The sequence below is a fragment of the Haliotis rubra genome, unplaced genomic scaffold (assembly GCF_003918875.1).
Source record: "Haliotis rubra isolate DU_JTF1 unplaced genomic scaffold, ASM391887v1 Scf31, whole genome shotgun sequence".
Taxonomy (NCBI): Eukaryota; Metazoa; Mollusca; class Gastropoda; order Lepetellida; family Haliotidae; genus Haliotis; species Haliotis rubra.
This window is the reverse complement of record NW_025766980.1, coordinates 3384220-3397102: the sequence shown is the minus strand read 5'-3', so window position 1 is coordinate 3397102 and position 12883 is coordinate 3384220. Positions and strand designations below refer to the sequence as shown.

Here is a 12883-nt window from a genome sequence, read left to right as displayed (position 1 = left end):
GGCAAACGTCATTTTTCAACACTACAATACCCTTACGCGGGTGACAACTGACAACGGACTTTTTAAAGAACCACAACGCCCAAGTACTGTCATTGCCCTCAAGATCTAAACAACATCGAACATATATGTGATGCACATGATCAACGTCTGCGATCATGTCAGCAACAGACACAGAACCTCCAAATGTTTGTGTATGCAGCGCAGTAAGTGGTGGTGAATATTACCCGAGCTACAATTCGTAATCTGATTGGTTCCATGGTGTAACGATACCAGACAGTTCTGAACAATCATGGGGGCCATACAAGATATTGAAAACAGATGACCTTCACCTTGATATTGTTTCATGATGTGCCAAGATGAACTTCGGTCAGTGAGGTGAGTTGAAATTGGGTTTTACGTCGTGCTTGAGAATATTTCGCTCATATGACGACGTGCATGCGTGTGTATGTGTATGTGCGGCTGCTTGTACTAGCCCAGACTTAAGCTGGTTTTATAGTGATGGCCCACTGAGATACCATGCCGCAGTGAAGCATGAATACCCCACTCAGACACATTATACTGACTCCGAGCCGACCAGTCCTTGTTGTAACCATTAATGCCGAGCGCCAGGCAGGGACCAACAAGTACCATATTTTAACGTCTTTTGGAATGACGCGGTCGGGGATCGAACCCGCGACCTTCCGCTCTCCGGGCGGACGCTCTAACCACTACACCACGGAGGCGGTCACTTCGGTCAGTGACAAATACTTGCCAAATTTAAACAATCTATTATCTGTTTAATACATGAGAATCTATACAATACATAAAGTATATATCTGAAACCGTTTTTGCGTTTATACTTTTGCAGACTATATTATTTTGCAGTCTAGCTGAGTTGAAGTAACTGAATTTTACAGAATACTATGTTAAGTGAGTCGAAAGTAATGTCACATAAATCTTCCTGTTTACAGCAACTCGGTATTTAAACACGTCAGCGAGGCAGTAATTGCTTCCCATGTATGTGAAATGAATACTTCTTATGAAGGACCATGAAGAACAACCCTGTACAATGGCTTCCTGCGCTTTAAAAGGCTGGGTGACTTTTGTGAAGCAGCGGATGAATTTGGGATATCCTGATCATGCTGTTTGGTGATCAATTACAACCAGTCGTCATGTATAACAAAAGACCTTTCTCACAAAATGACAACTTCGACACTATGGATTAGAGCATTAATCTAGGGTCACTTATTTGTACCAGGAATCATACTGTGTGCACATTCCTTGGTTGCTATTAGAGAGCTTGTCACCTGTTGGACCATTCCTATGACATTAGGATATCCTCGTAAGCGAACGGAAAGTGTCATAAGGCCGCTGTTTATTTGCAACCGTGTTACTGAAAACTCCATGATATTTATGGACATGGGACTTACCGACATCATAATACAAATTGCATGCATTCTTGCTTTTCTATATTCTACACATTTCTGATATATCCAGTTGTTTAAGTGTAGTATGTTTAAATTACCTAAAATGCATGGCATATATCACAGAGTTAACTGCAACCATGACATTGAGGCAGCTCCCTGACACGATTTTATCATTACAACTGAGTAATAGGCCTAGACGACCTCGAAAATGTCAGCATTGTCACAAACCAGAATGAGTGTGAGTTTAGTTTTACGCCACACTCAGCAATATTCCAACTATATGGCTGTGGTCTGTCAGTAATCGAGTCTGGACCAGACAATCCAGAGATCAACAGCATGAACATCGATCTACACAATTGGGATACGATGACTTTTGTCAACCCAGTCAGCGAGCCTGACCACCCGATCCCGTTAGTCGCCTCTTACGACAAGCATGGGTTACTGAAGATCCCGGATCTTCACGGGTTGACATAAAAAAACAGAAGTCATGAGGCCGCTTTGACTGTAGCCGTGCAGGGCAATGGAATAGAAAGTGCTGTAGTTTGTTGAACAATTGTCTATAATTACATGGGCATGTGTTGTGCTGTTTTCGCGATTCTGATTGGCTGATTAAACCACATTTCACCTCACCTCATCCAAAGCTTCATGGGATATAAGGAATTGTACCACAAGGGGAAAGTGAGTGAGGTTAGTTGTAAGCCGCACTCAGCAATATTTCAGCTATATGGCAGCGGTCTGTAAATAATCGAGTCTGGACCAGACAATCCTGTGATCAACAGCATGAACATCGGTCTACGTAACTGAAATACGATGGCCACAAGAGGAAAACATTATTCTACTGAATCACTTTAATGCTGCAACCCCGACATCCTCATACAAATGCACATATGTTTTCATGCCAAAGAAACCCATCTCCGATAATGTTTAATACATGTGTAAGTCCATCAGCAAACACGTTTTCGGTTTTCATGAAGCAGCTGTCTCAAAAGTCCGGGTGTAGTATTTCCTATGCACCGTGAAGGCAACATCCATGCAAACGCTAAGCAATGTACGTTTTCAGCCTCGCCACATCGTTTGCATGACATAGAATATAGGCTGCTCTCAGGAATAACATCACATATTGCTCCTTAAACTGTATACACTACATAAGCGACATGCTTGGTGCACAAAACACATACACCATCGGTACACCTCCAGCCTTCGTAGGAGCACTTGCTATTGTCAGATTGCTAGTTCTTTCCTGGTTCCTCGTAATAACATCCACATTCCTGAATGAAATATTACTCAAAGCACTTCCCCCATTGCTAACTTCCTGAACTGTCAGTTTTCTGTCAACATCGCCAGCGATTAAACTTTGTGGACGCACTAGCCAGACGATGTTGAAGACGATATCAAGTCAATAGTGATGCAAATTGACACCATTGGATATTCTATGTAGAAGAATAGGCATTATCTGTGGATTCAGATGAAATTTGTACCCGAGTGTATGCGTCATTCACTTTTACCCAATCCATGTAAAGGAAGCCATAACGTCGTTGCTCCAATTGGTATTGACATCTAATCAAGTAAAGTACTGTCGGAAATAGAGCAAAAATGTTTTAGTCTGTTACTCTGTATCCCTAAAATTTACACAATTGCAATAGCACAAGTCGAAATAACCCACATTGGCCTAACGTTCAGTGGGCTTGGGCGTTCAGTGGGATACGTAATAGGATATCCAGAAAAGAAGGTTTACTCGTATAATCGGGCAAAACTTAGAGAAAATACGAATAGCTGCTGTAAACAATAGATCAGACTACAGATGGCAATTAGGTCGCCCAGCTAGGTATGACGAGGACCGTCGACTCACCTGACATGAAATGCACGTGCTGCCTACAAGCACGAGGGGTCATCTCAAAGATATTTTAATGGGTTTTTTTCATGTGTGATCATTATGTTTCATCTATTGATTAACATCTTACGTGTCTTTCTTTCATAAAGTTTATGTTGAGATATGTAAGAGAGTACGATACCCATAGAAAAGCTTAAATCCGCCATCGTATTAAATGTTTCAAAATGTATAGGTGGCATGAAAGGACTGGATACTATTTGTTAATTGTTATGGCATGCCGTTTGCTTCACCAGTTTACATTCCCCTAAAGGATTATCTGATCTCAGCTGATATATCTATCCCCCAGCCCGACCCCAACCACCGTCTTGGTTTTGCTTTTGAGACGACCCCTCCTACCTGTTTCTTGTAAAGTTATTATTTCAGGTCAGCTGTTGTTGATAATGAAGCTAAGTTTAATTTATAAATTGGCATTTAAAAACAGTCCTTTGTAACACAATATCATCGCATTCTAATTTGCATGAAGCCGTGGTCTGTTCCAAATAGGTCTCTTTGGACTTAAGTAAAGTCCTTTCTGTACGTTTCCTATCCCCCTACCACTGAGACTGTAGTAATGCCGAACTTAATTTAACAGATATTTCACACTTTCACATATTAGCTACATAAATTGTAGATCTAAATGTGAAAAAAAAACGGTTTTATTTCCGACAGTACTTAAGTATTCTATTCGAATGCAACTAACCACAATATGAAAACGAAAGAGTTTATTTTGCTTTAGCTTCAAAGTACCAAACAACCCTGGGAAAGAGGAATCCTGCATCTATGCTGCATCCTTCTCACATATGTAGTGGAAGGGATAAAGCGGTGACGTGTCCTCCCACTTGTATGCTGACTGGAACGTTGTAATGGATGCTTTACATTTCATAACATGCATACAGTTAGGCTCAAAGTCCGAACTCCAGTCAGTGAAGCCCACCTCAGTACCGTCAGCCCACATGTATTTTCCGTCTTCGTACAACATTCCCACCCAGAAATGTGCGGCGCGCTTCTCGTCAGGCGGGTAGTCTGAAATTACACATCACAGTCGTCAGTACAGGCATGCTTTTGTTAAACTCTCTCACCTTGGGTTAAAAACACTAAACTTGGCACACGTATACATCGACCCAAGTGGAACATTTCTGGACAGTCTGACTGGGAATTGCATTAGTAGTTGAACGTCAGATGATTTTCTGAGATAATTGGCCAAAGCGCATTACTGACCACCACGTCATTTTTCAAGAAAGGTAAAACTTATTAATATCTCGTGAATTCGCCTCTATTCTCGAGGCAGTCCCGGATTTGACGAGGAATACTTCTAAACGTCAATTCAATGTCAGCTTCATTCATTCCATCTCATTCTTCCCACAGGGTAGCGACAAGGTTGTTGAGCGTTTTCTGTGGCTGTTGATGGTGTACTGAGTCTTCTCTGAGTTCTGGTCATGCTGAGGTGTTTAAGTTCAATTGTTGGAGGTACTCATTTACGATACGAGCGCCGTGTGCACTTGCGTTGCCATCCTGAAACACAAACAGACATGTGGGCGAGCAAATGACACCACGTGTGCCTCCAGGACAGTGACACGTTCCTGAATGTAAAGGTGTCCTGCCACTCACAGCGATTCCACCCTACACCATTGATGAGCCTCCCCTTTACGGTCGTTCTTTCTAACGTTAACGACACAAGGTCAAACTGCTGTACCTGTTAAAGTAGCCAAAGCAAACCTTGATTCATTAGAAAACATAACGCTGGTGACACCAAAACCTTGTTTTAATGTGTAGGGACGGCAATCCTGTGGTAAGACGTGGACGTCGGACATGCAGGTCCTATCTGTGTAGAACATTATGAGTCATCTGTCCACTCACTCTAACACCTGAAGCTCTGTGAAGTTCATCTGTTTGTGCGAAATTCATAACTCATTGTAAATGGAATAATCATTTTTCGCAGTCATATACAAGCAAATAAATTGGTTCATGGGTCCAAAGAAGACGATGGACAGCTACAATCTGTCCTGCTCTCATGAGTTGTACGCACCTTCTTCTATCACACCATCTACACTTTTAGTATATGGAAACAGAACCAGTGAAAGAAAGCCCTTTGACTTTTAAAAGCTCATTCGACCCTAGTCCCACTGCTTCTCCCTCGTTCTTGAACTAGAACTGTTTTGCCTGATTCGAATTCGAAAAGCAGTATGTGTGTGTGTGTGTGTGTGTGTGTGTGTGTGTGTGTGTGTGTGTGTGTGTGTGTGTGTGTGTGTGTGCGTGCGTGTGTGTGTGTGTGTGTGTGTGTGTGTGTTTATGTAAGCTTCATTGTCATCATCAGGTATAAAACTGCAGTTACAACGTGAAACTTAGCTCTGTCCATCGTGACTACTCTATGTAGTTGTGATGTAAATGTCTGGACTTACTAGCTTGGGTCCAAATGTCACTTTGATTGCAACATATTTTTGACTGATGGACCTATCAAATGACAGGAAGTAGTAATTTAGTTACGCTAGATGATAGTAAGTATCCAGCTTATTATAGGGGGCAAAACCGGTATGATTGGTGCCCAAGTAATGCCGATATGACACGGTATTGTAATTGTTCGAAATGGAATGACAGACACGCTGTTCCTCTGCTACCTTTTAAATGTACAGAGGTTCACCGGTTGATATGTAAAATAAACAAACAGAAAACGCATGCTATACAAAGAACTAAAATGAAACTGTGCTGACAATCATTCCATCGATGTCAGTTAGATTTAAACAGATTAGTCGTTATCACTAACACTATCATTGTTTTTAAATGTGCTATACTGATAACTGTATGACAAATGCCATATTCAGGAAAAGCAATATGTATGTATGTATGTATGTATGTATGTATGTATGTATGTATGTATGTATGTATGTATGTATGTATGTATGTATGTATGTATGTGTATGTATGTATGTATGTATGTATGTATGTATGTATGTATGTATGTATGTATGTATGTATCAATGCCATGGATTTTCATGTCAGATCATTTCAACTGTGCATGTGTGGTTTTCAGATCCGATCACGTTTCCTTTACCCCTCGAATTTTGTGTCAGGAAGTTTGTTCCGGTGGATTTGTAGCTCATGAAACAAAATGACAATTAATTCCCTGCCATGACACCAGATCAGTCTCCTGAACTAGTCAATGCTATGTTGAAAGGAGATGGATTCCAGTTTGAATATACGTATATCATTCCTCCCCGATTATACTCTTTTCATTACAAGAATACTTACAACATGTCTTGTGATATTTTGGTTGATCTCATATAACAGACCTGTGTACTTGCAAAGCATTACCGAATAGATGTTACCTGAAACTCTGCATTTTTATAATCCTTATATTATGAGCCATAATCCTCATAGACCATACAAAAGAGTCAAATGTATGGGCCAACAACTAATAATTTATCTGATTTTGGACCAACCCAAGTGTGCCAAGTTCGGGATGTGTTTCACCTAGTGTGCACATTTTCCGCCTTAACCGTCTAACAAAAGCCGATCTCAATTTTTATATGTTCACATTTCTTTTATCAAGTTTCAAGTTTAACAGTAGTTCACATGGGACTGCCTTAAAGTTCCATAATTTTAAATTCTGGAATTTGGGTATCAGTGATAAGTGAGTAACGTTTAATTCAACATCAGTAAGTTCCATCAATCACTGACGATTCTTAGCCAGCGGTTTTGTACTAACCCATAATAAGTAAAGATCACAATCGGAATTGGGAGATTGGAATCCTGTATTAACAGGTCCTGACACCACAACAGACGGGTTTCACCTGACAGAAGGTGGACACCTTTTGACAAATGGACCAAATGTGAATCTCCTAAGTACCAAAATATGGAGTATGTCTGTTTAATCGAAAGCATAACTAAAGGTTTCGAACCTAGGTATTGAATGTTCTCCTCTTTCTCAAAATACACCAAAGGGAGGGTAGCGGTGTGTTGTAGTTGGCTGTGGCCGAGGAACAAAAACAAGATCATACTGTTCAAATTCGTAAGAACACATGATAACACAACAACCACTTCTACATCGAATATGACGTCTGTACTTACATTCCTTTATTTTCTCCATCAGAAAGTAATTCTCAGCTTCCGTATTGATAGAGACGAGGTCGGCACCTAGAATACGACATCTGTTTCTTGCAGGAATCCATTTGACGTCATCCAGCTCCAGTATGTAACAGTGGTCTTCAAATTTCACAAAGCCAGCAGCACACGAATCTACAAAATGACAACGTGAATGGAGAGGTTTGAAGACTCATTTTCCTTCACATTCACATCAGAACTGATTAACACAGCAGCAGACAATAGATAGAGAAGCTACAGTACCATATCAAAAGTTAATGACTGGAATATATGTATACACAGACATGTCCATGGTGAAATTAAATCACACAATGAACATAACTGATCATGCGCAGAGCTACACTTAAATTTCTTCAGACCATTGGCAGTCGCAATGGTGCATTTCAATTAAAAGTTGAAGTCATTAAAAATATACTAATACAGAACAAAACAGACTGTGCTATTCTTATACTATATATTAGGGAGATATCCAATTTACAATGTGTGTGTGCACAAAAGTCCTTTCGGCGAACCAACCATCTTATGAGCATTTCGGTTGAATATTGAACAAACAATGTATTCTTTACTTGGTTCTGCTGTAGTTGTCCTCACCGTCGTAGCAGTCATTGTCGTAGAAGTGGTTGTGTTTGGGACTGTGATGGGGATTGTGTTTGAAAGTGTGATGGGAGCGCATTGTGAGAGAACAGCCTCGAGTCTCTGAACTCTCTCATAAGACATAGCCACTTTCTCCTCTATCACCCGCTGACGTGCCCTCTCCACAGCAATCTCCTTCTTCAGAAGCTCCTGTTCCTTGAACTGATTCTTAAATTCCTCTTTTATTCCCTCCGTCAACTCTTTTATCACTTCCGACCGAACGCGTTTTGCTTCTCTTTTAACTTCAGAATACACGTATCTGTGTCGTTATGCTCTAGGGCATAAAGCTTCACTGTCATCATCACGTATAAAACAGCAGCTACAGCGTGAAGCTTAGCTCTCTCCATCGTGACTACTCTATGTAGTTGTGATGTTAATATCTGGACTTGAGTGACATCTCAAATGACAGGAAGTATTAAATTAGTTAAACTGAATAATAGCAGGTATCAAGCTTATTATCGCGTAAAATACAGGGTTTGATTGATGCTGGCTTAAAGCTGGTATGACTTCATATTGTGACTGTTTGAAATGGAATGACAGAAACATTGTTCCTCTGCTACCTTTTGAATGTATAGAGGTATACGTGTTGATATGGAAAATAACAAACAGAAATGCTTGATGTGCACAGAAGTACAATGACACTGTCCAGACGGTCGCTATTCAGACAGATTTGTAATTACTATCACTTTCGCTATTTTTAAGGTGCAATACTGATAAATGTTAGTCACGTTACAGTGCGAACACACAAGTTTCATAGTTTATTTTTATTTATTTTTTATTTGTTGGTGCATCGCGCGTGCGTGTGTGTGTGTGTGTATGTGTGTGTGTGTGTGTGTGTGTGTGTGTTATTAGTACTTCATAGAGGCTAGGATATTCATAGAGGCTAGGGAATTTGGCATGTCACTTACACTGACCAAAGCTCATTATGTCACACATGGAACAATCGAAGGTTCTGTAGCTGTTGCAGACGGGATCACAGTGCACTGTGTATGTGATCGATGGGGTTTAAATTTGAAGACCTTGAAGGCAATGGCAGTATTTGGATGTTGTGGTTCTTGAATAGGCTTTTGTCAGTCTTGCCGTGAGAGTTCGGGCGTTGTCATGTTGAAAATGACTTCGCGCTTATTACTAACTCAGTAATGTACGTTAAATTTCATGTATACTAAGCAGCAAAAGAAACGTCAGTTTGGAATTATCCTTCACAGAAACGGATAACTGTAAATTCATTTAATGTTTTGATTGTATATTTTTGACAACATCTCAAACTTTACCTTAGCAAAGACATTCCTTCCCAAACTCATAATGGAACCCAGGAAATGGTCTCAAAAACGCAACCTGATCTCGGAGATGGTACGGTGTTCTCCATGTTTTTCATGCAACTCATGCTGCACGTGCTGTTCACAAGGACCAGCCCTATAAAATGCACCTCCAAACCTGGTTGAAACATTCACATTACTACGTCAGCAGGATGCCGCGACTCACGACAGCCCACAGGAACCAGGCGCTAGGAAGACTTGAAGCTGGCCACACTGCACAAGTCAGGTCAAAGTTCGCACCATCCACAGGCTGCAGCAACGTTTCCGGGCCACCAACACCACAAATGATCGCCCTCATACTGGCAGACCAGGGGTGACGGCAACACGACAAGACCGCCATGTTGTGCGACAGTATGTACAGAATCCCTTCATGCAAGCATCCGAAACAGCACGCCAGACAGTGGGAACACACGGAAGACAAATCAGTACTGATACAGTACGCCAACGTCTTAACAGCGGGAACCTCCATTGCCGTAGACCTTACCGTGGACCTATCTTCACCCCTCGTCATTGGGGTGAACGTCTACAGTTTGCCCTACAACACCAAAACTGGCGATACAGGCAATGGAGAACTGTTCTGGTCACAGATGAGAGTCGGTACTGCGTATCAACTGCAAATGGCAGAACAAGAATATGGCGTCGACGTGGCCAGCGTTACTCAGACCAGTGTATCATGGAAAGAGACTCATTCATGGGGAGGTGCAAGCATCATGGTATGGGGTGGAATAGGCCTGAACCAGAGAGTGGTTCCTGTGGTGTTCCAGAACCTTGGTCCAGGGAGAGAAGGCGGCATCACAGCAGTGCGCTACATTGACCGAGCTCTCAGAACCCACGTCATACCACATTTCGCACGTCACCGGAACAACATTTTCCAGCATGACAACGCCCGAGCCCATACTGCCAGAGCTACACGGGACTTCCTACAGCAGAACGGTGTCAACATTATGCAGTGATTTAAACCCAATTGAACATCTTTGGGATGAAATTCAGACGAGACTGAATAATGTCATAGCAAGGCCGAACACAGCCGATTTATTGCGCCAGGCCTTTCTCAGAGTGTGGTTCCAGGTGCCAGTGGCCTTCATCAATCGACTGGTGCACTCCATGCATAGTCGCTGTGCTGCACTTGTTGTCGCTTGTGGTGGTCACACTAGATACTGAAGTCAAGAGTCTGAATGGACTGCAAACGTTCACGTAATGTCTTGGTATTGTGCTGAGTTATTTATTGATGTGTCAGGATATTGTACACAAAAAATGTTTTTGATCCGCTTATTATGTCCATTTCTGTAATGATTTGATTACAGTGCCTATCTAATTTTGAATTCGTACTGACGTTTGGGATACTTCAGTTTTGAAAAATTGTGTTGATTATCTTTCACATAACCACTTCTGAAAATGTTGTCTCTAAACATTTAAGTTCAATGAACCTCGCACAAATCAAATGATATGGTTTGAAATTACACGGATATAGTTTTGACGGAAATGATATGTTACCTTGAGGATCTCAGCTGGCACTCTGCTTTAATAATCATGGGCGGTGGGGTAGCCTAGTGGTTAAAGCGTTCGCTCGTCACGCCGAAGACCCAGATTCCCAACATGGGTAAAACGTGTGAAGCCCATTTCAGGTGTCACCCACCATGATATTGCTGGAATATTGCCAAAGGCGGTGTAAAACTAAACTCACTCACTCACTGTAATATTCATGACTGTCGTTACGTTTTTTGTCACCAGAATTGTTTCCACCCCTGTCAGAAAGCGGAAATTATAATCTTTAATACGTCTCTTTAATAGTAAGCACCCTATTGAAGTATCGCAATCACCGTAATGTACATTACTTAGCTACATTCCCGGAATTCGAAGCATTACTTTGAGTTGCAAAACAGTGGGTTATAAACGAAGATTACTTGACAACTCTTGTTGTATTCTATGTACCTAATACTTAACTCGGCATAGCTGTTTCACAACTCTAGGCAGTGAGTTCTCAAAACGTTGTGACCTCCCCTCGTATGTACCTAATACTCATCTCTGAAATAATGTTTTAGTTAATGAATGTATGTTAACTTTGTTTTTACAGCTTTTGCTATCGTCAAATGCGACCTTTTAGAATTGAGAATGAGTGTACTGTCAAATAGACTCCCAAGTTTAGTCCATGCATATTGGAGTGTGAGTGAGTGAGTGAGTTTTGTTTTACGCCGCTTTTAGCAATATTCCAGCAATATCACGGCGGGGGACACCAGAAATGAGCTTCACACATTGTACCCATGTGGGGATTCGAACCCGGGTCTTCGGCGTGACGAGCGAACGCTTTAACCACTAGGCTACCCCACCGCCCCCCATGCATATTGGAACAATTAAAGCAGTTGAATCAGTAGAACCTTCAACTTAACGCCATTATGCAAATGTTGTAAGACTCCGTTTAGATATGATTTTGTTCATTTCACTATTGGATGTGTTCTTGGAACTTTAAACGATTTCAAAGCGCTGTGAGTGAGTGAGTTTAGTTTTACGCCGCACTCAGCAATATTCCAGCAATATGGCAGCGATCTGTAAATAATCGAGTCTGGACCAGACAATCCAGGGATCAACAGTATGAACATCGGTCTACGCAAATTGGATAAGGTGACATGTGTCAGCGAGTCTGACCACCCGATCCCGTTAGTCGCCTCTTACAACAAGCATGGGTTGCTGCTGATCAATTCTAACCCGGACCTTCACGGGTATTCAAAGCGCTGTGTGAACCTCCGACCTTGTTGAACAAAATGACGGTATCCAGTCAAGAGTGATTCAAATTAACACCGTTGATTACTTGCATGTGAGTGAGTTAAAATATATCGTCACATCGGCAATATTTCAGACATATCGTGACGATAACAAATTTGATATTTATAAAGAATATGCATGTATATTATATCATCCTGTCGGCAAAGGAGAGTATCACAACTAAAATATCACAGTTAGAATTTAAACTAGCATGTAACATTGAAATATTAACACTATTTAAACAATACACAATATAAAAACAGGCTATAGATTGCCAGCCACTGAAGGTAGATCACCATACGAGTGTCTATGAAGGCTTACAGTACTTTTACTACCTGCATGGATCACAGCTGAATGTACAAAAGCTTGGTAAACATAAATTGACTTAGAATGTTTTGGGACTTACGTACCCTCTCAGCAGGACAATAATCTTACAATACTGGATATTCTATGTAGACGAATAAGCATTATCTATGGATTCAGATGAAAGTTGTACGCGAGTGTGTGGGTCATTCACCTTTTACCCAATCCATGCAAAGGAAGCCATAACGTCGTTGCTACAATTGGTATCGACATCCAATAAAGTAGAAAGATCTTTCTACCCAAATGCAACTGGGGGCGGTGGGGTAGCCTAGTGGTTAAGGCGATCGCTCGTCAAGCCGAAAACCCGGGTTCGATTCCCCACATGGGCACAATGTGTTAAGTCCATTTCTGGTATCCCCCGCCGTGATATTGCTGGAATATTGCTAAAAGCGGCGTAAAACTAAACTCACTCACTCACCAAATGCAACTAACCACAA

General features: G+C 41.4%; 1 protein-coding gene across 1 annotated transcript; it reads right to left on the bottom strand.

Annotated features, from left to right (window-relative positions):
• Positions 1–4054: 4054 nt before the first annotated feature.
• On the bottom strand, positions 4055–8931 carry LOC124283145 (C-type lectin domain family 10 member A-like). The gene is made up of 4 exons (XM_046719174.1): positions 8916–8931; positions 7941–8249; positions 7342–7509; positions 4055–4299 (listed from the first exon to the last, which is right to left on the bottom strand). The coding sequence occupies exons 1-4, from the start codon at positions 8929–8931 to the stop codon at positions 4055–4057; spliced, it is 738 nt and encodes a 245-aa protein (XP_046575130.1).
• Positions 8932–12883: the final 3952 nt, after the last annotated feature.

Excerpts from the sequence above, each read along its gene's own strand:
- LOC124283145 (XM_046719174.1), bottom strand. Across the intron at positions 7,510-7,940 it reads GACAACTACAGCAGAACCAA|ATTCGTGTGCTGCTGGCTTT; the intron begins GTAAAGAATACA and ends GTCATTTTGTAG. Across the intron at positions 4,300-7,341 it reads GATGGAGAAAATAAAGGAAT|ACTACCCGCCTGACGAGAAG; the intron begins GTAAGTACAGAC and ends GTGTAATTTCAG.